Genomic DNA, 27,549 nt, shown 5'->3' on the forward strand with positions numbered 1-27,549 from the left:
ATTTTCAGTAATTGGTTTTTCCTACTTTTTTTGAAGAAAATGTGTGTGGTGGTGCTTGCCCGTGTAAAATTAAAACTAGTTACTAAAATAATTATTATATTTAAAATATTTTTCTGAAGAAAATGTAAGTGGAGGTGCTTGCCCGTGCAAAATAAAAATAAATTATAAAAAATGTATACAAAGTTCTGACATGAAACTCGCAGGCTGATTGGTCCTTAACTCAATCTGCTTGCAATCACATCATTCTCTATAGGGCACAGCTGATTGGTTCCTGCTGTATCAGTAGCCAATGAGCTGCTCAAACTTTAATACTTAGTCAGCAGATCTATCTATTCTAAATATATCAAATTTTTCATATCCATTACCCTGCCAAACACTTTAAAAATTCAAAATGAATTATAATACATATTATATTTTAATATTTTCTAAAGAAAATGTGTGTGCTTGAACATGTAAAATTAACCACCATGATGTCAGACTTGGCCTGTGCTCTCCAAACATTTGATCAGATCAGTGAAGGAAAATGTAGAATAAATTAATACACATCAATTTCGTGAATCGTAAGAATATTATTTTCCATAATTTGTCCAAAAAGGCTGCAAACTTAAACACGTGAAGGTACATTCAAAAGCAAAACATTATGACAAGACATGTCCTTAAATTATTTTGTGCAGAGATTTAGAGAACAGAACATCTTTACAATTCCCATTTACACATTCATGGTGTTTTCTGTGCTCTGCTCAGGGTTACTTTGCAGCCAGTTTCAAACATTTTATTAGTAAAAATGCGCTAAAGTGTGTATTGGAAACCTCGAGGTGAGATTTGTATTTCACATAAAAAATATTATAAAAAAAGACTAATTAATATTAAAGGTTTTATGGAATGTACAAGAGAAAAACTCAAGGTCCTGGTGTATGATGTGCCCTCTTTAGACTTGAAGTTGAATGGCTAAACGCTTATAAAGCCAGTCAAATTCAATCACAGTAAGTTAACACAGTAAATCACCTTTTAAAAATGTATTTGTTGCCAGCTATACTGGCTTTTATTTCATTGCTCTTTGGAGTAATTGATCTGTCTCTAATAATCCTCCGATTTCGAAATATGTGCGATTTCTTCGATGTCTGACCATTTAGAAAAGGAATACCATACTTCTCAAACAAGCTGCATTATTTGAGGTATGATTCATGCATTACATTAGATTAACTCCCAAAAGGCAATGGTAATATTGATGCTTGATTTTTGCTCAAAGCAAGATGAAACCTTTGGAGAAATCAAGGTTTATTTTTTGCATCTTGATATGGCAGATGATATGCCGACAGTTTTTTACCATTTTATTTTTTTCTGGGTCCCATTGACAACAATCTTCAAGGTTTATTTAATTAATGCTTGTGCTTTTTCGAACCTGATTCTGCTCAACATCTTTTGTTTTCCACCGAAGAAAACATACAGGTTTCATATGAGTCAGAGTCCATTCAGATTTAGTCATTTCAAAAGATCAAGGAAAAAGGATTTCTCATTATGTGATGCCTGTAATACAGACAATTTCGTAAAGCAGTTTCTCCTGAGTTGACGTGACCTCAAAATCGGTGTATGTTGGAATTAGTAAGTGACATTTGGATTGTTTTATCTTACAGAGTCATTTAAACTTTTTCTTGCCACCTACACCAAAGTTCATCTCTAACGATTTTTATTCATTTCTTCAGGCCGTGATAAAGAAATCTGCGTCTTAAGACTTTACACTGAATGATTTTCTTCCTTCCAAAACTTCAAAAAAGATGTGCATGACCTTTTCAGTATGTGACCGCCTGAAGTAAATTCATTTGAAAATTTATGACCTAAAACAAGGTCTCAAGGTCAAATCTAAATCATCAGGTCATGGTCTCAACCTCAACTATCTGTCCTTAATGCGGAAAGGTAATGTTACAGGAAGGGATTTTGTGTGAATATATTGTTGAGTGTGAATCCATATTTAGTGGTGCATGCTAAGTATTCATGATTTAAAATAAAATAAAAGACCACTTGTTAATAAACAATAAAATAACCAAAAACAAAAAAAAAACTGACAAACTCCTAACCTTAATTATTAAAAGTTAGGGGTGAATTCAGGGTGAATGGGATTTTGCCATTGAGATGACCTGGAAAAAGTGTCTCTATCAACCTGAATTCACCCCTATATATAAGCACCCACAAATTTTGCAGGTAATTTATGCAGGAGATGGCATAAAAATGGGTCCAACACATTCATTAATTCATGAAACACATTCCACTCGAAACAAACCACAGCTGGGAGAAGGCCTCTGGAAACTCACTGTCTTTTGACTTGCATGCACCAGCCTGAAGGTTTCTGAACAGCGGAGCAGAAGACGATGAGGATGGAATATGTGATAAGATATCAGTCTGATTAAAGGTTAAACAACACTTCAGTATTTATGAAGCAGGAATTGTAATTTCCCTGATCAGCAAACATGATGTGGCTGCTGTCTTGTTATGCATAGTCACAATTCAAGACCTTTCTGATTTACCAACGTTACTATCAGAATATCAATTAGCTTCTTCAGTTATTGGCACACCTCCACTTTTACACTATCATTAGTTTTTTGTCTACTAACAGTTTCCAGCAGTAAAGAAACATGCATCATACACTCACCTAAAGGATTATTAGGAACACCATACTAATACTGTGTTTGACCCCCTTTCGCCTTCAGAAATGCCTTAATTCTACGTGGCATTGATTCAACAAGGTGCTGAAAGCATTCTTTAGAAATGTTGGCCCATATTGATAGGATAGCATCTTGCAGTTGATGGAGATTTGTGGGATGCACATCCAGGGCACGAAGCTCCCGTTCCACCACATCCCAAAGATGCTCTATTGGGTTGAGATCTGGTGAATGTGGGGGCCATTTTAGTACAGTGAACTCATTGTCATGTTCAAGAAACCAATTTGAAATGATTCGAGCTCTGTGACATGGTGCATTATCCTGCTGGAAGTAGCCATCAGAGGATGGGTACATGGTGACCATAAAGGGATGGACATGGTCAGAAACAATGCTCAGGTAGGCCGTGGCATTTAAACGATGCCCAATTGGCACTAAGGGGCCTAAAGTGTGCCAAGAAAACATCCCCCACACCATTACACCACCACCACCAGCCTGCACAGTGGTAACAAGGCATGATGGATCCATGTTCTCATTCTGTTTACGCCAAATTCTGACTCTACCATCTGAATGTCTCAACAGAAATCGAGACTCATCAGACCAGGCAACATTTTTCCAGTCTTCAACTGTCCAATTTTGGTGAGCTCTTGCAAATTGTTGCCTCTTTTTCCTATTTGTAGTGGAGATGAGTGGTACCCGGTGGGGTCTTCTGCTGTTGTAGCCCATCCGCCTCAAGGTTGTGTCACAGGCCGGCTCATAGCCTGTGGCAAAAATGAGGGGACACGAACAGGTATAGGCCAATCAAAAAGGTTCTTTATTGTAAACCAAAAACTATTAACTTTAAACAAGGAAAAAGGAATGAGGTGTGAAAATGTCATAATGTAAGGTGTATGTAAAGTGCAGGGATGCATGAATCTGTGTGTGTGTGTGAACATGACTGAGTGGAAACTAAGTAAAACTACAAAGGAACAAACAAAACAGGATCATACCTGGAGGAGCAGAGAGAGAGATAAGAGTGGTTAGTGAAGCAGTTTAAATACCCTGAGCCCAGGTGGCTCCAATCACTAACGACCCTCCTATGCCTGCAGGGGCGGTTCCTCGTTGTTACTATACCTTGTACCTATACCTGTTGTTCGTGTCCCCTCATTTTTGCCACAGGCTATGAGCCGGCCTGTGACAGTTGTGCGTGTTGTGGCTTCACAAATGCTTTGCTGCATACCTCGGTTGTAACGAGTGGTTATTTCAGTCAAAGTTGCTCTTCTATCAGCTTGAATAATTTATTTTGGAACATTATTAATTACATTACATTATTTTGGTAGTTAAAGAGGTTAAACGTAGAATTCATAAGCCCTTGTTATTAGTGACACCGGTGCCCGTTAAGTGAACTGCAGGCAGCGACTTACTGCTCGCACTCGTTACACACCAGACTGAACCTGATTCAATGCCCTGATATATTCACTCTTTTTCGTTCTTTGCTTAGAAGTAAAAAGAAGTTGTAAATACATTTGCAGCGATTTACTGTTAACGAACATCCAGATGCCGCCCACACTGAGAGAGACGGTTAGATGAATATGTAAACATGTGCTGCACGCTTTTACTCATTATCCATAGCACTGTCAAAGCATGGTTCTTTATGGAACCTTAAAAAAAGGTTCTATTTAGCACCAACAAGAGTTCTGCTATTGTTACAAGCAGAAGAACCTTAATTTGGTACTGTTTAAAACCATTTTTCTTAAAGGACAAGTTCGGTATTTTACACTTAAAGCCCTGTTTTAAAATCGTTTCTGATGAAATAGAACGGTTAAGATTGAAATTTGGACACATGCTGCTGGCCCGAGAATTTTCGATTTCTGTGGTTGCACCCCACCAACAATCATCTCAGCAGTGATAAGAGTCACATGATAAACCACAGAAACCGAAAATGTTAATCTTAACCGTTCTATTTAATCAGAAACGATCTTAAAACAGGGCTTTAAGTGTAAAATACCGAACTTGTCCTTTAAGAGTGAAGAGTTTAACAAATACTGTGATATAGGCCTTCACTTTATCTGACTTTTCCATTTCAGCATAAAGGGTTGCAGGACGATACGGTTCTAAATATAACTTTAAACGTGTAAAGAACCTTTAAAGAACCATCTTTTTTGGTTGTGTTGGGATCATAGACTATAAAAAATATGGACAAAGTGTGTGACGTCACCCATAGACTTTCTGAAGAACGGTTTTGAGGCTGTTTATGGGGGGTATGGGCGGTGCCATCTTGGAAAATCTTACGATATTTCAAATACAAATGTTCAGAAAGTATACAGAGGTGGTATGATGTGTTGTGTCAGATCATGGCCGAGACGTCAAATTTCAGGAATTCCACTCGGCGCAGCCCGTTATCAGCTGTCAATCACGCGCTTATTTGTCATACATTTTATATCTAAATACGATCTAAACTACCGAGTTAGAAAAAAATTCACCCCCCTCACAGTTGTCAGGCACTCGGGACCTATCCAAAAATACAATAAAAGTCCATGGGACCAACATGTAAACATATAAATTTATGCTGTGAAAACGGACATTTTAACATGCGGTCTATGGATATTTGCTCCCTTTTGGGACCTCCCTCTAGCGGATTTTCGATGTATTGCAGTTTTTCGCACTTCCGGGTAGGCTTCATTTTTCAGATTAGAATGTTGCCGCTTGGTTGGGATGTCAGTGCGGGTCTCGCAGCGGCTGAGGAAGGTTTGATAGTTTTCTGTCATATCACAGCAAACATTCCGACTCGACTCCACAACCAGATTAAGACTGTCAGAGGATTGTGAAAGCACTTTAATTTCCAAACCTTCAAAGCAAAAGCTTTACCACCTGCCAAACAGATCAAGCACCTCTAAACAGGCTCTTCTATAAATGATTCATAAAAAAGTACAACTTCTATTCACATTTTAACAGTTTATTGTACTGAATTGCCATCCATCAGTGACCACCGGCATCGTTTCTGATCATAGATGAAAAGCGAAAGTGAAAAAAAAAAAAGTTAAAGAAGTTTAAGTTTACTGTTAAGCAAATGTACTGAACTAAAAAAAAAAAATATCTAAAACTCATTATTGAAGTTACAAAAGCTATTCAGTCAAGAACAGTGCTTTTGTTGTTTGATTAACATTAAAAACACAGACAGTAGGAAAATTAGGCTGATGTCACTTTAAGACATAACGCACTGATCCAATACACTGATACTGACACGCATGCATTTTCTTTCTCGACTGTTTACATTCACTTAAGACATAACCGACTATGTTTGCTAGGATACTCAATAAGACGGGCATGTTGACAATTTTTGTTTGAATTTGTCCATTCAAGCTCAAGACTTACAAGAGAGCTCAATATTTTGGACAAGGCAAAGATCCTACGTTTGGCCAGGGAGAAGAAAGAACTACTTTACAAAGGTACTCGAGTTTTCATTTATCCGGATTTTAGTGCTAGTCTGATCAAGAAGCGTCGGCAGTTTGATGCTGTGAAAAAGAATCTCCGTGCTGTGGATATGAAATACTCTTTGCTGTATCCCTGTACGTTGAGGGTGATGGTGCAAAACCGAAACTATTTCGTAGTTCAGAGGAGGCAGAGACTTTCTTTCGAGATCTTTCTGTATCCCCATGATTATGGACTCCATGCTCTGTTACTAACTTTTTTGTTTTCGTTAGTGTATGTTGTGAAAATGTGTTTGTTGATTCATTTTCTCTTCAAATTATACCATTTATATGGTCTAAATATTTGTTACAAATGCACTATGTATATATATATATTTTTTTTTTGTTAATTATTATTTATTTATCTTTTGATTCTACATTCATCTAGTCCTTATTATTATTATTTTTATAATATTATTGCTGCAGTCTGAATCTGGGGCATATTTGTCTTATTTTTTCTTTTTCGATCTTTAATGAAATTTCTTTTTTTTTTCTCGTTTTTGTGTGGTCTGTGTGTGTGTTTGTGTGTGTGTGTGTGTGTGTGTGTGTGGGTGTGTGTATGTGTATGTGTAATGTCTGTGTGTTTGCTCAATTTGCTGCTTTTTTTTTTTTTTTTTTTTTTTACCCTTTCTTCTTTAGTTCATTATTTGGCTGGCTGAATTGTCTTTATTGGTACGATTGAATCTGTTAAAGGTTTAAAGGTTATTCACATTAACATTAGGAGTCTTGTTCCAAAAAGAGATCTTCTTAGAGCCTGGGTTTTCCTTCATAAACCTAATATTATCACTATATCAGAAACTTGGCTACATAACAACATCGCTGACGATGTGATTAAAATTGAGGGTTATGTTTTGTACAGATCTGACAGAACCTCCAGAGGTGGTGGGGTGGCAACTTATGTTTCTGCCATCCTAGTTTCAGAATGTGTTATTCCTAGCATAGGTCCTGTTAATTTTGAGTGTCTTTTTGTTAAAGTTACTTTTCATGCAAATAAAAATTTAACTATTGGTAATATTTATAGGCCACCCTCTGCTCCGTCTGACTCTACGATGTGTATTCTGTCAACAATTAACTCCCTTGAGAAGCACAATGAACTGATTATTCTGGGTGATTTTAACAAGAATTGGTTGGATCGTTCCTCTGTTAATGATAAAAACTTATTTGGCAGTATAAACCTCTGTCAGTTAATTAATGTGCCTACCAGAGTTGACCAACGCTCTTCATCTCTGTTGGACTGGATACTTGTTACTAACCCTGAAAAAGGATAATTAAATCCGGTGTATTGTCAGACTGTTTAAGTGATCATTCGATTATTTACTGTGTCTGGAAAATTAAAATTCCAAGTTCTCCACCTAAATACATAACGTTGAGACAGTGTAAAAATATGAATATTGACAATTTTATTCAAGATCTAATTGACATAAACTGGAATAGGTTTCAGTTAATTCCTTTTGTTGAGGATGCAACACATTTTTTTCATTCTGAAGTTACGAATATAATAAATAAACACGCCCCTTTGAAAACTGCTAGAGTTAAAGGTAGACATTTACCTTGGATTAGTTCTAATCTTGTTAAACTCTTTAAGCAAAGAGATAAAGCATGGGCTAATTATCGGTTATCTAGAGATCCTATCGATTGGGAAAAATATAGACATTTGAGGAACTTATCTAAATTGGAAACAAGGAATGCAAAAGCTAATTATTACAAAGATCGCCTTTCTCAAAACTTTCATAACCCTAAACGGTTTTGGAATCAGCTGAGTAATCTGTTAAATAAAACTAAAAAAAGCTTGATTAAAAATATTAAATTTAATAATGAAATTATTTCTGATCCTTTACTTATTTCTCAAGCTTTTAATCGACACTTTTCCTCTATATGTGATTCTCAGTGGTCTGACTCCTATACTGCTGCACCATTAAACTCAATTACTGTTAACAGATCATTTTCTTTTAAGAAGATTACGCCTGTCGATGTCTACTATGTTATCTGTGATCTAAAAACAAATAGTAGTGCTGGTCCTGATGATTTAGAAGCTAAATTTGTCAAATCCGCCGCACATGTACTAATGTATCCTTTAGCAGATTTATTTAACTTGTCATTGACTACTTGTTCTATTCCGTCTATATGGAAATGTGCAAAAGTTACTCCACTGTTCAAAGGTGGAGACTCATCTGATGTTAATAATTATCGGCCAATTTCTATTATTTGTTCCATTGCAAAAATATTTGAGAAATTAATATTTAATCAACTATCATCATTTATTAATTCATTTCACATTTTATCTCCGTTACAGTCAGGCTTCAGACCTAATTTTTCTACTACGACTGCTCTGCTAAAATTTACGAATGATGTGTTCTCGTCCATTGATATTCATAGATTTTTCCAAGGCCTTTGATATGGTTAATCACTATCTTCTTCTAGATAAGTTGTATACAATTGGTTTAACTAGAGATGCTCTTCTTTGGTTTAATGCTTATCTTCATAACAGACGTCAATGTGTTTTTTTTCAAGGTTCTCAGTCAGATTATGTAATTGTTGGAAAAGGTGTTCCACAAGGTTCCTCTCTTGGACCATTACTTTTTTCTATTTTTATTAATGATTTACCTCAGATTTGCTTAAACTGTTCGGTGCATCTTTATGCTGATGGCACGGTAATTTATACCTCTAACTCCGATCTGTCACAAATTCAGAACTCTTTACAACTTGACTTTAATTTGGTTCAAGAATGGTGTCATAATAATATGCTTACATTAAATAAGAGGAAATCTTGCTGTATGATGTTTGGGTCGCGTCGTTGTCATTCGAACACGTTTGATTTGAATATTGTTGGTCATGATGGCTTATCTCTTGAGAATGTCATTGCATTTAAATATCTCGGCCTTTGGATCGACTCAGAACTTTCTTTCAAGCCTCATATAGATTATATTATTAAAAGAATTTATCACTGCCTGCGCTTACTTTATTGTTCAATTAATTGCTTTACATTTCAAGACAGGAAAAGAATTGTTTCTCAGTTAATATTTCCTCTTATTGACTATGCTGATACTGTTTACCAAAATACCTATGATATTTACCTTAAGCCTCTTAATGTTGTTTATAATTCTTTGTGCAGATTTGTGTTAAGGTGTCCATATCGTACTCATCATTGCCATATGTATGAATTGCTTAATTGGTTGCATCCTAAATCCAGAAGACAATTTCATTGGTTTTTGTTTATCTTTAAATGTGTTTATTTTGCTTGTCCTATATTTGAATGAACTTCTGATTCCATATAGATCTCCCTACTCTCTTAGACATTCGCAACATCCTTTTTTCTTTGTTCCAAAAACTGTTAGTGTAGTTGGACGTAGGTCATTTCTGTATAAAGCCCCTTTTGACTGGAATAATCTTCCTGTTTCTCTGAGATCTATTACCTCTCTCAGTCGTTTTAGGTTATGTCTTTTCTCTTATCTTAAAATAACTTGTCTATGTTTCTGATTTTATTTTGATTTCTTGTATTTCTCTCTCTGTTGAGACTCATTTGAGGATCTTTTTGCTGTTACTACGTGGCTCTATGCTGATGATGTATGATGATGAGATTTTGTACTGAAACTACTGAAACTATGTTTCGGGTGTGGGAAGTCCACAAGAGTGTGGGAAGCAGGTTGAGCTTTTTCTTTTTCTTTTTTAGTTTTGTTTTGTTTTGTAATGTTGTTTTGTTTTATGTTGTCTGTGTTGTAAATTGCTTATGTTTTTAGGACCCCCTTGAAAATGAGATGTTACATCTCAAGGGGCTATCCTTTCAATAAATTCTACTTCATTTTGGTATAACATTTACATCTGCTGCAGGAGTTATACAAATATTGTGAGTGAGAGCGTGTTCTGAGGCTGAGAACGTGTTCACAACGTCTTCTCCTGCATTTCATTCCCATGATTAATTTCTCCTGGGACAAAGCATCCAAATATACCATATCTCATTCCTATCACAGTTTCCACTGTCCCTAGTGTGCAATAAATTGTCTTTTAGCATGGACTCTTGAAAAACCACAGAGCTTAAAATCTTTTTCTTACCACTAATAAGGATTTATAGATGCATTTCTTGAAATTTGTCAAAAGGTACAGCACTCTTTTATCCAAAAATGAAAATTCAGTCACACAGAATTTAAATATTCTATTCACCCAATTCAGACCTGGATGAGCAGCAAGTTTGACATCAACATATTGTTTTTTTATTGAATGTTGTGATGCTTGAGTCTCTTTCAAGCTTCTTAGTTTCTCACAAGACTTGAAATAGAGTGCACAAGTCATATGGAGAATACTCTTATGATACTTTTATGATGATTATTTGTCCTTTTTGGAGCATAGCAACACTGTCGACCTTTTTGCCGTTTTCCCTTTTGTCTTCTGTCGAAGAAAGAAAATCAAATTGTTTTAATGAGCATTAATGATTGAAAGTAAAATGATTTTACTTTTGGTCTGAATTATTCCTTGAAATAACCTTGCTCTTTCGATTTCAATTAAATTCGACAATAAAAGATTGTATTTTAATCTTAATTGGTACTAAATTTGGTTCTGGCACTTCAAATTGCTGCTCTTTTTGACAAAAGAAGTGGTTATCCTTAGAAAATGCATTTATCCACTTCCTTTTATCAGTTTGAAATGACTTAAAATAATTTTAAATCAATTAAAAACATCAAAATAAAAAAAAGTTACAAATGAAATAAACCAAAACAAATAAAAATGATGAATAAAAATGTAAACATCCAGTTTGGATTAAATTTTTTTTAACCAAAAGCATAACCAAATGATAATGAATTAACCAAACATTAAAGTGTTGGGTTTTTCTACAGATTATAAATTATTTTCTGCACCAAAATAATTATTATTAGGCTGACAAACTAAACTATACCATCCAGACCATCTTACTTTTACATTTATTTATTTAGTGTGTGCTTTTATCCAAGGCGATTTACAAATGAGAGATACAAGCGATTGATCCTAAAGAGGCATTAAACACAAGTAATGCTAGAAGTAAAAGTTTCAGACATGTGCTATACTTGTAAAAGAAAGTTTAAATCTTCTTATAGCACAAACTTATAAGAGAAAAGCCAAGCCAACCATTTATTTCAAGTCTTTCTAATCCCAAAAACCTTTCAGCACACCTTTTCAGAGCCGGTCAGAATTCACCGAACCCTGAGAGAATAAATCCAGATGATCACGGCTGGTCTGTTTGGATATAAAAATATCCTGTCTGCCATCAGACCTCCTCTAACCCTAACACTTCACAGTTTCTCTGAACGACATGCTTGGCATATTAAAACAATGCTTAGTCTTGCAGGTGTATGAGAGGAGGAACTGAGTAGGACTCATTGATACAAGACAACTACAACTATTAGAAATTCAGGCATTTATGAGATGTGCAAAAGTACCTGCTGATTCAAGGACTTTTCAACATTTTGAATTCAGTAATCAACATTGTTTTTACATTCGTGAGACACATCTTAATCTTGTGAAATTTTCTTTGTAGGGTACAGTTCTGTCAAACTGGCTATTCATGGAAATTAAAAGACTGAAAAAGCTCCATCTCCATTCCACCAACACCACTTACTGAAACAAAATGGCAAAAAAAAAAAAAAATGGTTGTTTAAATCGTTGCATTTGTGATGTTAAAGGGTTAGTTCACCCAAAAATGAAAATTATGTCATTAATGACTCACCCTCATGTCGTTCCTAGCCCGTAAGACCTCCGTTCATCTTCGGGAACACAGTTTAAGATATTTTAGATTTAGTCCGAGAGCTTTCTGTCCCTCCATTGCAAATGTATGTACGGTATGTCCTTGTCCAGAAAGGAAATAAAAACATCATCAAAGTAGTCCATGTGACATCAGTGGGTTAGTTAGAATGTTTTGAAGCATCGAAAATACATTTTGGTCCAAAAATAACAAAAACTACGACTTTATTCAGCATTGTATTGTCTTCCGGTTCTGTTGTCAATCTGCGTTCAGTGACGCTGAACACAGGTCTACTAACCTGAACCCTAATCCTAACCGAACAGTCAACTAATACTCTAATGAGAGTTAGTTGACATGTAGTTGCAGAGGAAAGTCTAAAGTGAACTATCAAAATAAAGTGAAAGCCAAATAATTACAAAGAAGCAGTGAGTAACACATTTAATTAAAAGTGAAATTTAGTAGTAAAAGACTCCAATAATTTTTTTACTCCAATAATCTTCTAAAAGTCACTTTTTACAGTGCATTTATGTGAAAATTCTAAAACCGGTAATCAGCAACATGCTGTTTGTTTCACATGAAAAGGTTAGCCAATCAAAGCAGAGGTCATTTGCATGAAGTCTTAAAGGCACACTCTAAAAAAACAGCCTGATTAGCTGTAAAGACCAGAAAGAGGTGTAAAACCGCACTGTGAAACTAAATTATCACCGTATCTGGGGCAAGAAACCTTCACTAGCATTATACTGTAATTGGACTTCAGGGGAATTATTTAACATGCTTCAAGAGTGCGATATTAGTCTTTTGAGTGCGCTTTGAGCACATTATATGCGAAGAAGAACAACTCGAGCGTGATACACTGGCTTGAAATTACAATGAAATCCAAACTAGATGGGGACAAAAATACCTTTAATGGTTTTTGCAATGATTTTTCAGGATGTATTACCTGGTGTTGAACTCAGACGCTGATCAGTCTTTGATCAACTAATCTCTGAAGAAAAGGTGCGATTTTTCCAAAGGTGCTGTTAGTTTAGAGATTAAAAAAATGTACGGCATCCTGATGAAAGTCCTACCATAAAAGTAGAGTCACTGATGAAACAGATGCAGTATTTTGTACGGAACATTTCTTCATTAGCCGTGCTGACTGGCCAGCCCAGTCTCACACCCAAGGCGTCAACTAACTGACGCTTTAGACCATGTTTGGCCATGCGTCAATATGCCGACGCACAGGGTACCCCTTGAGCGTAAATATGAGACGCGCCTCCTAGTGGTCTAATCCTAACCCTACCCCAGACCTAAACCTACCCATAACAGAAGCGTCATCTAACTGACGCTAAAGGGTGCGCGGCATTTGATGACGCCCGATGATGAGCGTCTCATGTTGACGTTTGGGGGGTGGTGTGTGCGTCGGCATGTTGACGCATGGTCAGAAGCGTCAGTTAGATGACGCCTTGGGATGAGACTGTGTTGGACTGGCAAACCATTTTTAATGTTGGAGCTCATGAGGCAGAAACAGTACAGCAAAAACACAAACAGCTCAAAACTAAGATAAAGCCACTTGGGGACAAACTTCACTGACGAACCACGCAGCACTTTGGAAACGCAACAATCTTTAACTGTACATCAATAGGCAATTTTTATCACAGCATGTTGAAATCAAATCAATACAGGTCAAGGTAGCATGAAGTGTTAAGCTAACTAAAATAATAGATAACTGGCTCACAAAGTACAATTCAGTGCAGCTTTGGCCTTCAGCGTAACACAATATACAACACATTCACCCATGAAAAGAAACGGAAAAGAAACTCTTTTTTCCTGGCCATAAAAAATAAATATGAACAATGTTTTTTTGTAGACATCTTAAAAGTACAAAACTTTGCACTAGGGTCAAAAACAAGGCTTAACCGTTTGCAGTTTTAACAACCCTGTTATGAAAATAGTTTAAAACCCTGATGTGACAATTTATAATGAACGTATATATATATATATATATATATATATATATATATACACACACACAGAGTAAACAGTCAAATTAAATAGAATAAATCATTAATGAAAAAGTTACAAAGTAAAAAATTATAAATATAATAAAATATATAATAATAAAAAAAATGATAATAATGAATATAGTATAAAATGTATAACATTAAACAATAAATAAAAATGTAAACATTACTTGACATGGACCAGCTATTTTGGACCACCTAATTCTGTTTTTAGTTGATAAACAAAAGAAATTAAAAAAAACTTAAAAATCTTTGTTGTTGTTTGATCATTTTCTTTTTATAACTTTGGTAGCAAGGTTAAATTATTGAGCTCAAAAAAGAAAAGAAGGGAAAAATGGAATTAAATTATTTACTAATCTTTTAGTCATGATGTAAAAATAGTCCCAATGATGTCACTTCCTGGATGCCATAATTTTAAGGAATCTTCAGCAAAATCAGCAGCAACAGGGATGTGCATGTCTGACATTGTTAAATACACGGCTACCGGTTATTAAAATGAATTAATAATTAAGGCTTTACAATTAATTTCAATATCAATTCAACAGATTAGCTTTGTATAAAAATGATGTCCCTTTTGCATAATCTTTATTGGTTTATACAATTGAAATGGTCAAGACAATGCATGTGGGACAGGCCAAATTCACCATTTTAGGGAGTGTTTAATACTAGCTACTTTCAGCCCCTGTTATGTTATGTTAGATAACATTGTATTTGATATTTAATGAGATTAAGTGAGAATTGTACTTGCTGTAGTGTTGTCAAATATCAAATGGATTAATATAATATATGTGTGCATATATATGTGTGTGTGTGTGTGTGTGTGTGTGTGTGTGCGTGTCTGTGTTGTAGTATATATATATATAGAATTGATCAATCGCGATTACCGGTAGTCGATTTGACAGCACTAATTTGCTGGTTTTGAAAGCTTTTTCTGAAAAGTGCCTTTGAAGGCACATAGTGTGTCTCAAACAGGCTAATGACTGACTCCTGAAGGATATGAACCCTAGATTGTTCAAACGGCACTCAAAGCTGTTTTAAAGACACCATTAGGACGGAGGCCAAGGAGGAACGTGCTGGTGTATACGCTCTGAAAACCCTGTTTGAGAGATAGATGGTTTATTGTAATTCTCAGGATTCGGGAACAACAAACTCTTTGAGTTCAATTCCGTCTTTGGTTCAGCTGCGGAGACTAAAACTGCTTCACCAAAAGCATTATTATTTCTTTAAAGCAGCAATTACCGTTCTGAATACTGATACTGAAGTCTTGATGAATGTTAATGGTTTAATTAGTTTCATGCCTCAAAAACAAATCCAAAGAGCCTGTGTGCAGCTCTAATGAGTATATGAAAAGCATACGGTCTGAGGGTAAATTAAATGATAGTGAATTTTTTACTAAGAGGTTTGAGGCAATTTGTCATTGATTTTATTCAGTTTGCATCCAAAACCTCAAAGCAGAATCGTTGAAAATGTTCCATCAGTCGCATGATGATTGGCTAAAGCCACTGAAAGGACTCCTGGGTGATGTTGTTCAGCTCCAGGGCTTTATGAAGGTCCCTCTACATTGATGGTGGTGACCGTAGCCATGAAGCAGCGCTGGAACAGCCGGTCCGGATCCGGCGGCTGGTTGTCACAGTCTAGTTTGCCTCTTAGGAAATGCTTGCGGAAACCTTGCGGTCCCGACGGCGCGCTGGCTTGGCTCGGACCCTCCTGAGGACTGGCCCCAGATCCTGAGAAACACAACACCGACAACATTAAACATTTTTCTGGAGAAAACGTGAGTCGTGCTTAACTGAGCAAAACCCGCAGGCAAGTATGAGCAAAATCAACTGTGACGCTCGTCTACAAGGACACATTCAAAATACACTGTAGAAAATTGTTTGATCAATAAGTTATGACAACATATGTTTTTACATTGCTTTAATTTGAATTTAAGTTAAGCAATTTTCAACTTAAAAAAAAAAAGTTATATAAGATTCAACTCATTTTTAGTCAGTTCAAGTCAGTTTAATGTAAATTAAGTTTAAATGACTTAAACATCCAAGTTGATTGTACTTAAAATCAACTTACTATATATATATTTTTTTTTTTTACAGTGTACAGAAGTAGATAAAAACATAGAAATAGTCTGCAGAGAGTTCTACCTGGGTATCCGTTAATATTTACTGGTGCTCTCAGGGATATTTAGTATTATTTATACTATTATATAATGTATTAATACTTTACATGTTTATATTTTTAAATGTTCAGTTTTTATTCTAAATTAAAGTTTTCGTAATGTATATATAGTTTTTGTCATTTTTAGTAGAATTCTGTGTGATATTTCCCCAGTTTGAGTGCCTTGGACTACTATTTGTTTAAAATATTCATATTTATCTTTTAAGTGCAGGGCACTTACAGGGTGGAATTGCCTTTCAGTATTTATATGCTGAAATACTGTCATGCATAGTAACAGGACCTCATTGGTAAGAATATACAATGTAATACACTGCTTGCATTGACTATAATGCCTCCATACAAGAACATGCATCGTTCATGTCATTACATGCCTGGGGCTATAGCAAACCCAAAGGCTCTGTTCATAGTAAAATACATAAAATCTCGAACACAGAGGGAAACAATGAGTTCTAAATATATACTAAATATACTAAATATTCCAGGCAACAACACATTAAAAGCATGAATACATTTATACCAGATTTGAGGTCAAAGAGGTCAAGAGGTGGACTGGAGCTAACACGTTTCTCTATTAATGTTTTGCTGGGGTAGTCCATAGATTAGAATTAATTAGAACTAATTAATTAAAGAATAAAGGACAGACACAAACAATAATATATATTTTTGAATATACTGCAAATTTGTTAAATATTAATATTGCAGGCTCTTAATTATTGAATTAATATTTTACATCAATTAAAGGATTAGTTCACTTCAGAATGAAAATTTCCTGATCATTTACTCACCCCCACGTCATCCAAGATATTTACTTCAGTTGAAAAGTAATTATAGGGATAGTTCACCCAAAAATCAAAATTCTGTCAGTAATTACTCTCCCTCATGTTGTTCCAACCCTGTGAGACTTTCGTTCATCTTCGGAACACAAATTAAGATATTTTTTATTTAATCTGAGAGAGCTGGATCACTCCTCCATAGGCTTCTATTGTAATTGATATCTTGCCAGCCCAAAAAGTTAGTAAAGACATCGTTAAAATAGTTCAAGTGACTACAGTGGCTCTGGCGTACATCACAGAAGCGCTGCACTGTTACACTACGTAACTAACTCGAGGCCCACAATGAATAGTTGAATAAAGTCTTTATTTTTTGGGGGTTTTTTGCGCACAAAAAGTATTCTCGTCGCTTGCTAAACTTATGGTTGAGTCACTGTAGTCACTCGGACTATTTTAACGATGTGTTTACCGACTTTCTGGGCCGGCCAGTTTCGATCCCTTAGAAGCCTATGGAGGAGTGATCCAGCTCTCAGATTTAATCAAAAATATCTTGATTTGTGTTCCGAAGATGAACGAACGTCTTACGGGGTTGGAACAACATGAGGGTGAGTAATTACTGACAGAAAAGTTTTGGGTGAACTAACCCTTTAAGGTCTGAGGAAAACATTCCGGGATTTTTCTCCATATAGTGGACTTCAATGGGGTCCAACGGGCAGAAGGTCCAAATGTCAGTTTCAGTGCAGCTTCAAACACGATCCCAGCCAAGAAATAAGTGTCTTATCTAGCCAAACCATCGCTCATTTTAAAAAAAACCTTGATATATTTTTTAACCACAAATGCTGGTCTTGCACTAGCTCTGTGATGCGCCACACATTAGATAATCACATTGAAAGGTCATGTGTGTTCCAGTTCAAAAATGTAGGGTAGGGTGAAAAACTCCATCTTATTTTCTCCAATTTCAAAATCGACCGCCATCGTTGTTTTACCTTTTATTTATTTTTTGTAAAGGGCATTTGACTTAGTCTTTGCACGTTCGTTTACTACGTGAACACTAGGTCTGTATTTCCGTCAACATCATGCGTAACCTTGCTTTCAACGTGATCATCTAATGTTTGGCGCACACTTGAGCATTTGTGGTTAAAAAGTATATCAATTAAAAACAAATTTTTTTTTGAAAATGAGCGATGGTTTGGTTAGATCAGACTCTTATTCCTCGGCTGGGATCGTGTTTGAAGCTGCACTGAAACTGACATTTGGACCTTCGACCTGTTGGACCCCATTGAAGTCACTATATGGAGAAAAATCCTGGAATGTTTTCCTCAAAAAACCTTAATTTCTTTTCAACTGAAGAAAGAAAGACATGAACATCTTGGATGACGTGGGGTGAGTAAATTATCAGGAAATTTCAATTCTGAAGTGAACTAATCATTTTAAGTTTATCACAACTGAAAATATCTACACACTTGAACAATCCTCATTTGTAGATACCCTAATAAAAAGTTACTATTTCGAATCCGGAGTTTGACTGTAAGATCATGACAGGCAAAAAAAAAAATAAAAAAAAAAAAAAATGATTACCATGATTTTATGGTTTCTGCAACAATAATAATATTACAATGGATTCAAATGGATCAAGTGACTTGTGCTGTTATCGCTTCAACAGAGCAGTAAAAGCGTCGATCAAGTGCTAGAGCTGCGCGGTGTAATCTGGTAGCGCCGTTTCATCACTTGACCTTTGGTGTTTATCCCAAGTTCTCCAGTAAACAACGGCATTATGTGGGGGTGTAATGAGATTTTGGTGATTGGTACACCGGGAAAAGTTTGGTTGCTCCCGATTGGCCTGTTAATTTAGGCCTACTTTTTATTCCCTTGATAGCCAATCACGATTCCCCTCCTTGCTGGGGCTTCAGCTCAGCGTAGCCCTTTTAATAATCCGGCTCTATGTACCTTTCAACCAAGCGACAACCTTCCAGTCAACATGGAAGTGACTTAAACTGCAATTCATCGACTAGCCACTAGAGACAGGCTGCAAAAGAGAGTCAATTCCATAAACCCCCCATGATAAAATGCCCAACTTTACAGCAGAAACGAATGCGTTTACAGCCTGGTACAAAAAGTGGTTTTGGTCTATACAGCTAATTTTGCGCTTCATGACAACTGTGGTGGGGGTGATTTTTTTTTTTTTATAACTCATCCGTTTAAATTATATTAAGCCTTAAAGTACTGCATAATTAAGGGCGTGGTCACTTGAGTGACAGGTGGATTGCCGCTGATGTCACTACTAGACGTTTGTCTGCCGTCTGTTAGCCGTCACGTCAGCTCAGCTAATCCAGCCTTTTTGCACATTTTCGGTTATCCAGGAGGGACGCGCTACCAAGATGGCGACGGCCGGCTCCGCCCACTTCAGGCTTCAAAAATGCTCTTCAGAAACCTACGGGTGACGTCACGAACACTACGTCCATATTTTTTTTTACAGTGCTTTCAACATACCTTTTAATGTTAATGCACGTTTTTTCATGCTATAACTTATTAAATTATTAGAGTATTAAAAGTATTAAAGTGTAAGAAAAGACGCGCTGCTGCTTGAAATGAAGCGCTACAGTTCACATTGAAGAGCATCAAAACGCCATTTATTGTTTGAACTTCCTGATAAAATGGATAGGATTTGAAAGGTGAAACTTTGTTTCTTATCAGAAGTAAAGAGAAAAGCTCTTTGTGATTATTGGATGGGAGGTGATACAAATTATATTTGGAGTAGGGAAAATCTGCAGACCTGACAACCATTCATAGGGTCAAATACAGCCTGTTTTAACAACACTATTTAAAAAAAAAATGGTATTACCGATTTGACTTTGACAGCCCTAAATTCAACACAAGAGAGATTTTCTTCACACAGAGAGCTGCAGTCTGACGCATTGTTTCGCTCCCTTTTGACTGACAGGATATAATCTGCTATTTTTAAACTATAATATTAATTTAATCTGTCTGCCAAGACAAAACAATGATTACCGGTTACAATTTTCTCTTGTATTGTTTTCTTCTTTGTCTGAATCCCTTCCGCTCGTATTGTTCTCATTTGTAAGACTCTTTGCATAAAAGCACCTGGTAAACGGAAGAAAGATAAATGTACTGTTTTTAGAGTCAGGTTAACCCTGTAAAGACTAATGTAGGAGATAATAGTCAGAAACAAAAATAATGGAAGAGTTTATTGATTTTTTTTTTTTTTTCAAATGTCCATTTTTTTGTGTTGAGTATCATATTTGATATATCAAAGATTTTATTCGGAGGCTCAAACTGAGCAAAAATATGCAATTTATAACAGTATAAGAGACTATTTACATTAAATGCATATAAATATCAGTCGTCACTTTATATGTCTTAAAACGATTTAAATGCACAGTTTTATGATGAAAGCTCTGTAGTTTTTTATTGTAGGGTAAAACATATAAAGCAATGCAACAGTGATGATTGACAAATAAACATTCCTCAAAAGCCTGATGGATCAAATTTGACGCTCACATTTGAATATGATTTTTCGAAAACATGATCTATGGATAATCATTTAAACATAAGTTGCTTCAGTCCAGTAAGTGTTCATCTTGAAATATTAATAACAATATAGAAGTTATGTTCAGTATATACAAATCTCTAAAGCAAAAAAATTACTGAATCACGACCTGAAGATGGACGTTTTTACAAATCTTTGAGTTTAACAGTGAATCCTGTAAGACATACTTTGCTGCATTGAAACCTTGTTTTAGAAAGAGTGGAAAAATGCTGCAAATGCACAAGGTGAACCAATGAAAGGTTAGTTTTTGCTTAATGAGAGAATGTAATACATGCACAAAAAGGGGAAAACGATGAGGGAATTTTAAAAAGAATAGTTTTATTAACTTTAATTAAGTACCTTAAAACAGATTAAAAGAGAGACCTTGCCCAAAAAAAGCAGTCTAAACATTAGACCAATAAACACAAAAAGAACAAATGTGACTAACTTAACATTAAAACCTGATGGACATTATTGTTTTTTGACTGGATAGATGGATATTTAATCATATCATATACTATATAAGCCATAAAATCTTTGATGAATCGAATATGATAATAAACAGAAAAACATCTATTTAATTATGAAAAGAACAAATGCAAATAGCTCACATACAAAATGGTGACGCATGCAAGATGCCACGTGACCAATCATAAGTTAATCTGCTTGTTCAGGTCACATAAGCAAGATTAATTCACCCAAAGTAAAACTACGTATACAATCACTGAAGATATTGCAGCAACACTGGACTGGAGATAAATATCACATAAAAAAAGGGGCCCTATTATGCCCTTTTTCAAAGTACATGATTTTGTTTTTGGGCTCTACAGGTTTTAATTCTTAAATGTAAAAAAAAAAAACATTATTTTTCTCATATTCACCATTGTTGCAGCTCCTCTCTTCCCAGTCTGTCAGTAACGCTCTGTTTAGTTGCTGTCTCTATGAAGCCCCTCCTTCTGAAAAGCTCACTGTGCTCTGATTGGTCAGCTGGACCGGTGTGTTGTGATTGGTCAAGCACTTCGAGTGTGTTTGGGAAATGTCCCGCCCCTTTCCATAACCACCAGTTTCAACACACTACTAACTAACTCAACCAGGCCCCGCCCCTTTATTCTGCGTATTAATTATTTAAATGAGGAACATTGTGACATGTTCGTTCCTGGAAGAAACTCAAGACTACAATGGAGGCGTTTCAGGGAGTTCAGAAACACTGACACTGATATAGAGAATAACTCCCGCTGGAGGGACTTTGAAACTTTGCAGAGCTTTTTCATGCTCAAACTGCAACATTACACACTAAAGAAAGATGAACATGTAAAAAAAAAAAATCACAATAGATCCTCTTTAACAAATACTGAAGAATCAAAGCCCATGATGTATCAGAAGCATAATATAAGTGGTGTATATATAATATATATTATAATTTTGTCTGTATGTTATGGAGACAGAAGAAAAGAGAGATACGAGAACAGAAGAGCTGTGTTACTGATAAAATGAATGCAATTCTTCAAAACACACACAAATTAAAAGTGGCATGGATACATGATGCATTTCTGAAGAGGTGATGAGATCATTCTCTAAAAGAAAACCGATGAAAACCCATCTATTAACCCAGACACCATATATTATGTAGTTAATACGCTTAAATCAGAAACTCAAGTTTGTGTGGCAGACAAAGAAACGTCAAGGGATAGAAGAGAGATGAAGTTTTAAAAAGATAAGAGAAAAAGGAGAACAACCTTTACACATTGATTTGTAGATTTATGAAATCCCGTTTCATGCTGAAAATAAAAAAAAGTCATTGATGGGGTCTCAGTAAAATAATATAAAATGATGTTTTGGGTCTTCTTGCAGAATTTGAGCAAAACTACAAAGAAAACACGAGACGCTAAAGGCCACGGGAAGATGTGACACTGCAGTTATTAGTTTGTGTCACAGACAGAACAATGGGAGAATGACGAGAATAAATGGAGGCGGTGGTCAGACCGTCCTCTTCTTTCATCTGAACGAGGGATTGTTTTGCAGTGGTTTTTGCAGGTTTAGGATTTCTAATGTTCAATGTGGTTTCTTATTTGTCAACACAGCACACCAAAATCTGTATATGTGTCTCAGTCCTAGCCTGGTAATACCAAACTCTGCTACTTCGCTTTGCTTCATAGACAGAGTCTGGCATGGCATAATTGAAAAGTGTTTTCTTTCTCTTTGGGGGGGGCTTGTCTGAAGTATAAAATCATTGGTTACCCGTAAGCCAATCACATAACGTCTGGTTATGACGTGTGTTATTCGCCAGCAGCCACATCGAACTTCCACTATAAACATGTATGATGCGAAAACGAAACCATCGAGCGAAATACCGGAGTGAACATGGCTGACCCAGTTTTGCTGCCTCCTTAACCTGATCCTCTAGCCTAGAAATCTAGACGCACCCTAGCGGCAGCAAAAATTATTTTGCAGCAAAGTGTGGTCTAGCAACTCTCCATAGACTTTAGAGCTGGAAAAACCAAAAACTGGCCCGGCCAATCAGATCATGTAGAGTTGGTGGGCGGGCTTAACATAATGACGGCAGAGTTATGACGGTTCCGCGTGATTTCCATAGGTGATTTCCCTCTGCTTGAAAACAAAGAAGATGCTGCTGGCGAGCAGCGGTCTTTCGAATCGGCTTTGCCCGCGACTCTGGATGACTTGGAGTTAAGAGAACGTCACTTAAGTCATTCCTAAAAAAGGAAGATGTGTTCAGAGTTTTGACGACCGGATACGGCAAAAGTTTAATATACCAACTAGCTGGTTCACTGGTGGAAAAACGCATGGGACTCACTCAGCCACAGCCGTTCGTTGCTCTGGTTGGTTGTAGCGCTATCCTATTGCGTGCCGATGGATATTGAAAGACAACAGTTTATCCCGCCCCTCGGATTGAGGTATGCCAATTGTGAGTTCCCAGACCTAACATCTTGATGTAGGTCTGGCTTGCCAGGCTACTGATCCTCCATTAGTGCAACCAAGGGGGACACAATCACAACTATCGCCTTGCCGGCCTTTGGCCTCCCCAGTTTCTCGCTGACGATCGGCAATAGTTGATCAATTAAACTTTTACCAAAACCTGTCGGGAGTAGGGCCACAACATCACCTCCATTCAAAATGTTTAACAAACACTCTTCTTGTTCGGGCTTCAGTTTGCAAATGCCGGGAATATTCTCCACAACAGAGCGAATTGCATCCCGTGTCTCCATATCCGCGGTTGTTTTCGATTTCCCTGACCTAAAATACAATCTTAAACTCGGTGCTTAGCGTCTACGTCACGGCTCTCAGCCCGCCCTCTGTTCGTTGATTGGCCGGAGGAAAACTGAGAGACATGTCGATGTCTCAGACTGAGTACAGAAGCGAACTGAAATTGAGCGGAAGTACGAAGTCTGACGTAGTCAGGCTCTCTCAGTCCCTCCTTCAATGCAAATCTGTGGGGCTTTTTAATTGTCCAACTGACAAAAAAATGCCTGTACAATTTGAGGTATCATGCATTTAGCACAAGCGATGAAAGACGGGTTGCACACCATGCAGTTTAATATTAACTTGCCTTAGCAATCAATGCAAACACTCTAGCTTAGAAAAACAAGTCGAATGCATTGATCTCTTTGTGATTTGGCACAAGGGAAAAGTCCTTTTATTCCACCACACCGCTCTCTCATTATCACAATATAACTATATAAAAAAGGTTTTCTACACGTGTTGAACTGCGCTTATAGAGGGCCACAACTCCACTTTTAGACAAACCCGTGAACTTCCCCAAGCACTTCCCCGCCGCCACTTTGAAGTGGGCGAGGGAAGTTTATTTGGACAGACCCTCGACCCCTCGATTTTGACAGAGGGAGTGAGTCTATTCAATATGTATACTTCAGACAGATCCATAGACCACAATGCACCATGATTGTGAACTACAGCAGATCGCAATTCATTTACCCCCACCCCACAATAGTGTATGATATTGGAGTTATTTTGATATTAACTGCATAATACTTGTAGCTACACTCTCAGAAAAAAGGTACAAAAGCTGTCCCTGGGCGGTACCCTTAAAAAATGTTCTACCATAAATGTACTAAAATCTACACTTTTGGTACCAATATGCACCTTTGAGGTACTAATATGCACTCTTTAGCAACGAAAGTGTACCTTTTGAAAGGGCATCACCCCAGTGATAGCTTTTGAACCTTTTCTTCTTAGAGTGTACCTTAAAGGGTTAGTTCACCCAAAAAAATATGTCATTAATGACTCACCCTCATGTCGCTCCAAGCCCGTAAGACCTCCGTTCATCTTCGGGAACACAGTTTAAGATATTTTAGATTTAGTCCGAGAGCTTTCTGTCCCTCCATCTAAAATGTGTGTACGGTATACTGTCCTTGTCCAGAAAGGAAATAAAGACATCATCAAAGTAGTCCATGTGACATCAGTGGGTTAGTTAGAATGTTTTGAAGCATCGAAAATACATTTTGGTCCAAAAATAACAAAAACTACGACTTTATTCAGCATTGTATTGTCTTCGGGTTCTGTTGTGGATCCGCGTTCAGTGCCGCTGCTGACGTAAGACGCTGCTGACGTGTGTCTGGTGTGTGTGTGTGTGTGTGTATTCTGGTTCTGTTGTGGATCCGCGTTCAGTGCCGCCGCTGACGTGAGACGCTGCTGACGTGTGTCTGGTGCGTCCGTGTATTCGGGTTCAAATAAATATGGCTGGGCAAAAAAAAAAGTCTTCCTCTGTGTGGAAATCCTTAGACATGTTTGCGAAGATTGTTTTGTTTCCAGCGTGCGTCTCCCTCAGACTGTAAACGAAGCTCGGGCGCACCAGACACACGTCAGCAGCGTCTTACGTCACACACACACACACACACACACACACCAGACACACGTCAGCAGCGTCTTACGTCAGCAGCGGCACTGAACGCGGATCCACAACAGAACCAGAATACACACACACACACACACCAGACACACGTCAGCAGCGTCTTACGTCAGCAGCGGCACTGAACACGGATCCACAACAGAACCAGAATACACACACACACACACACCAGACACACGTCAGCAGCGTCACTGAACGCGGATCCACAACAGAACCAGAATACACACACACACACACACACCAGACACACGTCAGCAGCGTCTTACGTCAGCAGCGGCACTGAACGCGGATCCACAACAGAACCAGAATACACACACACACACACACACACACACACACACCAGACACACGTCAGCAGCGTCTTACGTCAGCAGCGGCACTGAACGCGGATCCACAACAGAACCAGAATACACACACACACACACACACCAGACACACGTCAGTAGCGTCTTACGTCACACACACACACACACACACACACACCAGACACACGTCAGCAGCGTCTTACGTCAGCAGCGGCACTGAACGCGGATCCACAACAGAACCGGAATACACACACACACACACACACACACCAGACACACGTCAGCAGCGTCTTACGTCAGCAGCGTCACTGAACGCGGATCCACAACAGAACCGGAAGACAATACAATCTGAATAAAGTCGAAGTTTTTGTTATTTTTGGACCAAAATGTATTTTCGATGCTTCAAAACATTCTAACTAACCCACTGATGTCACATGGACTACTTTGATGATGTCTTTATTTCCTTTCTGGACAAGGACAGTATACCGTACACACATTTACAATGGAGGGACAGAAAGCTCTCGGACTAAATCTAAAATATCTTAAACTGTGTTCTGAAGATGAACGGAGGTCTTACGGGCTTAGAGCGACATGAGGGAGAGTCATTAATGACATCATTCTCATTTGTGGGTGAACTAACCCTTTAAGATGAGTGTTAAAGTTTATTGTGTTATCTTTTTTTTTTTTTTTTTACTTTTTTTCCAACAGCCCAAGCAAACATATAGGCCTATAGAATGGTGCATAAAACAAATTCATAAGGAAAAAAATTGTGGATTTCAAGTGATCAAGGGTTTAGGGTATAAATATTTATTTATTTATTAATGTATTAACAAATACATTTATAAACAAAATTTAGGGTATCAATTTAAAAATGTTCAGCTCTACAATAATAACTGAAAACAGTCTTATGCCGAAATAAAAACCTTAAACAGAAAGTGCTTTCCATTTAAACACATCGCAAGGCTTTTCCCTTCAGGAACTGATTTTGACAACCCTCTCACAGATGAATCATTTTTGGTTCCCCAAAGAACCTTTCAGGGATCAGTTCTTAAAAGAACCATTTTTTTCTAAGTGCGAAAAACATTTGAATAAGTTAAAGAAGCGTTTTCCACTATAAAGAACCTTTTGTGCAATGGTTATGGATGTTAGAGGTACATGAAACCATTAATGCCAATAAAGAAGCTTTATTTTTAAGAGTTTATATGGAGAATTGTCATAAATGATTGCATAATACGTTCATGTTTATTTCAGTGGGCTATTTACATTTTTTATCTAGTGATAAAGTATGTTATGAGCTGTTTAATTCATAAAATTTCATTAAAATAAAAAATTAATAAAATTAAAATTAAATCCATAAAATGATGGAACCCCATATGAAGCACCTGAAAGAACCCTTAGAACCCTTAATTCCATATAGAACCTTTTCTTATAAGAGTTTATAATTATATTCAATGTATGATAATTTATGTCTTAATTAGGTGGACCAACTGCAATTCCCAACATTTAAGACGTGTCTCATCTGACTCATGAAAAATAAGACCATGAATTACGTTTGATGTTTGTTGTATTTCTCTTGTCCTGAGTAATAGGCAATTCAAGCAAAACAGTGTTGAACAAAAGACACACAAGGACACACGCACACTTAGGATCTGTCAGCAGTAAATTGACTGATTTCCTTTCACAACATGCTCAATGGTAGGTGAAGTTTATTCAAAACACATTGTGAATATGATTGTTAGGATGAAGAACTTTCTGTTCTGTTTTTCTATTTTTCACGTTTTATCAATTGCATCTCTAAATCTTAACAGTTCATGCCAACAAACTATTTAAAGCCAAAAGAAAAAAAAAAGAAGTGCCTGCAATCATCAAAGTACAGGCATTAGCACATGAATTTTGTTAACTAATTGCGAACTTTGCTTGTATGGTCAAGATGCAACCGAAATTGAGCTGTTTGGCAACTAAAACCAGAGGTGGATCAATAGATTGTAATGTTTGGTAGTGAAGTTTAACACCTCCAGGCTGTCTGGCATTAGTGGTGTTTGGCATTTCATGCA

The 27,549-nt window shown here is 36.9% G+C and overlaps 1 protein-coding gene across 2 annotated transcripts in view; it reads right to left on the reverse strand.

Moving 5' to 3' along the window:
• LOC130069841 (protein shisa-like-2A) overlaps positions 1-27,549 on the reverse strand; it is a 64,758-nt gene that overhangs the window by 10,091 nt on the left and 27,118 nt on the right. Inside the window, exon 3 of one of the 2 annotated variants that reach the window (XM_056233984.1) lies at positions 15,319-15,543. In XM_056233984.1, coding sequence (XP_056089959.1) covers positions 15,359-15,543 — 185 coding nt within the window. In that variant the 3' untranslated portion in view covers positions 15,319-15,358. Of the gene's footprint in view, positions 1-15,256; positions 15,544-27,549 lie in introns of those variants that run through there. The other variant, XM_056233983.1, reaches the window with a different exon arrangement.

This window comes from Rhinichthys klamathensis, unplaced genomic scaffold, assembly GCF_029890125.1.
Source record: "Rhinichthys klamathensis goyatoka isolate OS25496 unplaced genomic scaffold, OSU_Roscu_1.1 h1tg000386l_1, whole genome shotgun sequence".
Classification (NCBI taxonomy): Eukaryota; Metazoa; Chordata; class Actinopteri; order Cypriniformes; family Leuciscidae; genus Rhinichthys; species Rhinichthys klamathensis.